Source organism: Propithecus coquereli, unplaced genomic scaffold (genome assembly GCF_000956105.1).
Source record: "Propithecus coquereli isolate 6110/MARCELLA unplaced genomic scaffold, Pcoq_1.0 Scaffold571, whole genome shotgun sequence".
NCBI lineage: Eukaryota > Metazoa > Chordata > Mammalia > Primates > Indriidae > Propithecus > Propithecus coquereli.
The window spans coordinates 712,083-716,877 of NW_012151630.1; the positions used below are offsets into that span (position 1 = coordinate 712,083).

The 4,795-nt window shown below is 50.8% G+C and overlaps 1 protein-coding gene across 1 annotated transcript in view; it reads right to left on the reverse strand.

The window, feature by feature from the left end:
• The window catches only part of NCAPG2 (non-SMC condensin II complex, subunit G2), a 54,156-nt gene that overhangs the window by 13,887 nt on the left and 35,474 nt on the right, over positions 1–4,795 (reverse strand). The window contains exons 15-21 of the mRNA XM_012658103.1: positions 3,568–3,638; positions 2,672–2,825; positions 2,380–2,553; positions 1,595–1,711; positions 1,369–1,509; positions 863–962; positions 455–531 (exon numbers count right to left, since the gene is read on the reverse strand). Of these exons, the coding sequence (XP_012513557.1) occupies positions 455–531; positions 863–962; positions 1,369–1,509; positions 1,595–1,711; positions 2,380–2,553; positions 2,672–2,825; positions 3,568–3,638 (834 nt within the window). The remainder of the gene's footprint in view (positions 1–454; positions 532–862; positions 963–1,368; positions 1,510–1,594; positions 1,712–2,379; positions 2,554–2,671; positions 2,826–3,567; positions 3,639–4,795) is intronic.

A 4,795-nucleotide genomic window follows, 5' to 3' on the forward strand; every position in this document is an offset into this window, starting at 1 on the left:
GAGAGGAGGATGCTGGGGGTATATTTAAGCCCATGGGAATGAGACTACAGACGGATTAACTAGAAACTGAACTACAGACTCACTGAATCCAATTTTCAAAACTTAATGTTGAATTTACTCAGTGTTATCATTTTCTACCTCTTCTAGCAAATAATCTAAGCTTAAGGAAATGCAAACATCAAACGCTGAAGCTTCTACAGATCTCAGAACCAAACGTAGCACTAGGACGTTGAGTGAAAACCATCCAGAAACAGGTAGGCGCCACAGAGGTGGCAGGGCAGGAGGCTGCCATCAGGGGTGGGGCCAGGTGGGCCCCAGCTCAGGAGCACCTGCCTCTGCCAGAGACTACGCAGGCGGCCTGGCGCTTGCTGCCCTGGCCCCAGTGGCTGAGGGGCTGCCCTCTCGTTCGCTGAGCAGGTCTGATCCAACACCAGGCAGGTGGTAACTCTGGTACCACATCGTCAGCTGCCGGGGTCACCCATGTGGCCCCTTCCCTGCGGGGTTGCCCCATGTCGCTCCTTCCCTGGGGCCCTGGTTGGGGGGAGCACATCACCAATAGCTCCTGACCTCCCCCATCCGCAGGGGCGTGTAGCCAGCAAGGGCCCGCCCGTGGGGAGCTCTGCCAGCAATGCACGGAGCACAGGAAGCCCCAGGGCCCATCAGAGACACCAGGTGCCATGTCTGGCACAGAAACAGCTATGGACTTCCTGGCTGCATCAGCCAGAAATCCCTTTTCCAGCACATGCTAGTGTGTGTCACATGTCTGTCTCTTAAAAGTGAGAGTCCACACCTGCGTGGTGTGGGGGACTGAGTTCGGGTGTTTGTGGCTCTGAACCTCCCTTGGTGAGCGAGGCAGCTGTACCTGTCTGCATGATCCCAAGAGCCCTCTGCAGAAGCTGCAACTGAAACGCACGGTCGCCAAGGCCAACCATAACCACGTCTTTACACACTGCCAGGTACGTCTGGAAGAGACATGTGCAATTTACCCACAAAGGCCATAAAAAAGGGAGCAAGTCCAGCCCAACAGATCCTTTCACTTCTGACGTACCAGTTACCTCACAAAGCAGATATTCATAAAGGAATTTCCATAAAGATACATTAATTTTCATTTTTGTTTCCATAAGAAATCTAGGGACATATTTTATGTAATTCCAAAAACATAATTGAAGACCTAGTACATGCAACGCGTAAAGTTATGCACATTATGCTTTGTGAGCAGATAAACTCTAGATTAACAGCTGCCACGGTAAGTGTTTAAGAAGAATAACACTAATGTCTAAAATTACCACTTTAAAATAGAAAACGAAGTCCTGAAATGCATAACAAACTTGGTAAAGAGAAAGGTTTCTGTGTCTTAAGACTTCTAACCTGGATAATTTGCTGATATACGACCTTGTGAAGCTTCAGATACTCTTCTTCTTGATCTTGAATAAAAGGTAAAACTTTGCTTTCTAACCAAAAGCCAGTGTCTTCCAAAATGGACAGATAAACTTTTCCGTCTGAGCAGAACTGTCCAAAAACGAAAAGATAAATCGGTAAGGGAAGGGCTTTGCCAACACGCTGCTCCCGCTACCAGAGCCAGGCGCAGGCGCACCTTGTGCTGGAGGTGAATGCTCAGGCGACAGTGCAGACAGAAGGCTCGCAGGGCCGCCGCCTCGCTGAAGTGACGCGGTCTCCCCCCTGGCATCTGCAGAAGGGACTCCAGATCTGCCTGTAACGCAGAAACTCTCAGGGCCACATTCTCAGAGTCACCACGACATCCCACACGGCCAGCACCGTCGGAGCACCTAAGCCCCGGTGAACCAGAGAGACGCCAGCTCTGGTGCAGCCCGACCTCGAGCTGCTGCATGGCATGAGGAACGCACAGCCAGGTAAGTGGGCCCAGCGTGCACCTCCTACGCCTGCACACTCTGCGCCCCTTCCCACCTCGCACCCGGCACTGCTCACACGAGGCTTTGCCTTGGACACGACCAAACTCGACAGCAGCAATGGGGGGAGGTGGGGGGGGTCCTGCAGGTGACGGCCTGAGCCTGTCCGGGGGACCAGTTCTCCATCAACGGTGGGAGCAGAGCAGGAGAGAACCGTGTGTGAATCTCACCCCAGTGGTGTGCTCTGAGAGACACAACTGTCCGCCTGAGTCCAGCACCCCAAAGCCTCTTCCAGAACCCCAGGTTCTATTCACACGGGAAAGACAGGGTTGGGGAACCAGGCCTGAGCCTCATCTCAGTGTCCTGGTCCACAAATGGAAGGAACTGGACGAGATCACTCTCATTCCTTTCCGGCTAGAAAAACTTGGTAGCACCACAGATACAAACATCTACATCTTGCTTCATCTCTGCCATCACGCGAGTTCACTCAACTTTCAGGGTACAAAGTTACCTTCGAAGTCTCAAGTGCTTTTAAAAGGCTGTTAAGTTTCTTCTGGGGAGCGGAGAGCAGGCTGTCGCGGTTCTGCGGATGGGTCAGCAGATACTCCATGTAAACCAAGGCTAGCTCAGGTTTCACGGGGCGTGTGTCATGGATCTGCACTTTACGTTTAGAAGCTGCGTTACTCTGGAAGAGAGGAGAGGCATAAACTGGCAACTAAAACACACATCCCTGGAAAAGCCTGATTTCTAATACGTGGTTATTCTCATTCTCCAAGTTTTAAAGAAACACAATGGGAACATACCTTGGCCTGGGGGTGCTCCCCGGGCAGCCAGCTGTCAAGAAGCTCCAGCACGTGCCCCACCTGCCCCCAGGCGCACAGGCAATCCAGCAGGGTGCAGTAGCTCCTGTCCACAGTGCCCTCCTCCTGGCTCCTCAGGGTGGGAATCACACCGCAGCTGGAAGGCACAGGTATCAAGTCAGATCTCCTAGTCCAACAATCCCCCACTTCCCAAAAGGTGAGGGCAATCCAGAGCTGACCACTGAAGGTCACCGGCCCTTTCTATGCTCTCGACCCGCAACGCTCTCCAAGGCAGGGGTCGGGAGCTGTTTCCCACACTCATGCCCATCAGCTGAGCCCCGTCTGAAACAGGGCAAGACAGCAGCTCTGGGCCACGCCGGCCACACCAGCCCCTGTGCCCTCTGCCTCTGGGACACCTGTTGGATTCTAGAGCAGAGTTCCTAATCTTGGGGGACAATCCTTATTTAGCATCAGTAAGCATTTTTTCATAAATACGAAGAGAAATAAATTCTACTGAGATAACAACCAACACTTTAGCCACAAAAGCAAGCCACACGTGTAATCTGAAGTTTTCTGGTACTCACATTTTTAAGAGAAACAGGTGAAATTAATTTGAATAACACACCTAACCCAATCTACCCAAAATATCATTTTAACATGTAACCGACATTTTACGTTCTTTTCCCACCAAGGCTCCGGCTCTGTGTTCTGTACTCACAGCACATCTCCACTCAGACCTGCACCCGTGTTAAGAACAACCCCCGACTCTGCAGTGGCGCACCAGCTTCAGTGCACATCGTCTCTGCCCGCCCACGGGCAGAGGCCGCGTGCCAGCACTGCTCACTGTGCACAAGGCATTCGGCACATGGTGGAGGGTCCGGCTTCACTGCTGCACGTACCTGAACGGGGGCACGGCCGAGGCGGGCAGGAAGGACATCAGCATGAACAGAGGTGTCTTGCAGCGATCGTCCTGTGAGCATGAAAAGGAAAACAAGACAGGCGTGTTTAAAACCAGGAAATGCAGAAAGCCTCTCCACATAACTTCCTAAAAATGATTTTCAAAGGAGCTCAGTAAGAACCGCAGTAATCCTTCCAGTGTCCGAAGGGAACGAGCCAACCTTATGCTTGAGGGGTAGAGAAGATTACTTGACAAGTATCATCAGACTTGACGTAACACGTTACAACGTTGCAAGTCTTTCTTAAGCCTCCACTGTGTACCAGGTACCGATCTAGAGAATACATCAGTAACCAGAACAGGCGAAATCCCATGTCGTCATGGATGAGTTTAACAGAAAAAAATTTGACTCTGTACACACGGTATCCTGAACATAAACCTCAAGAGAAGGAAACTATTCAAAGGAAACGTTATACAACAATCCAGAATATGTTTGGAAAACAGTCTGGTTTAGTGGGAAAGGCACGGCAGGTCCCAAACCTAACAGCTGGTTCTGCACTCACTTTTCCTCCGCAGGATGGACAGAGGCTGTTGGAAGAGCACAATGGACTGTCCCACAGGGAACCCTAGCGCAGGGCCTGGCACGTGCTAAGCACTCGGTACACTGCAGCTGTATTATTATCATCACAACAGCACAGTACAGAGTGGTCCAGCCTCCACCAAGAACACTAAGAAGTATTCTTGGCTGGGCGCAGTGGCTCAGGCCTCTGAGAGGCCGAGGCAGGAGGCTCACGTGAGGCCAGGAGTTCAAGACAAGCCTGGGCAATATAGCAAGACGATGTCTCTACAAAAAATAAAAAAAATAGCCGGTGTAGTGGCACATGCCTGTAGTCCCAGCTATTCAGGAGGCTGAGGCAGGAGGGTCACGTGAGCCCAGGAGTTCAGGCTGCAATGAGTTATAACTGCACCACTGTACTCCAGCCTGGGCAACAGAGCGAGACCCCATCTCTTAAAAAAAAAATTATTAGCTGGGAGAATGAGGAAATGGTGAATCCTACAGAAAACAGAAATAACAATTTTCCTGAAAATATACATGACACCGAAACAAGCCCCAAATCAAAACGTATCTATAATTAATTTGTATTCAGTTACAGGGAACCTGTCCTTACCCGCAAATTCCAATAAAGGAAGAAAATATTTCCTCGATGTCACAAGCAGACTGAGATTCACAG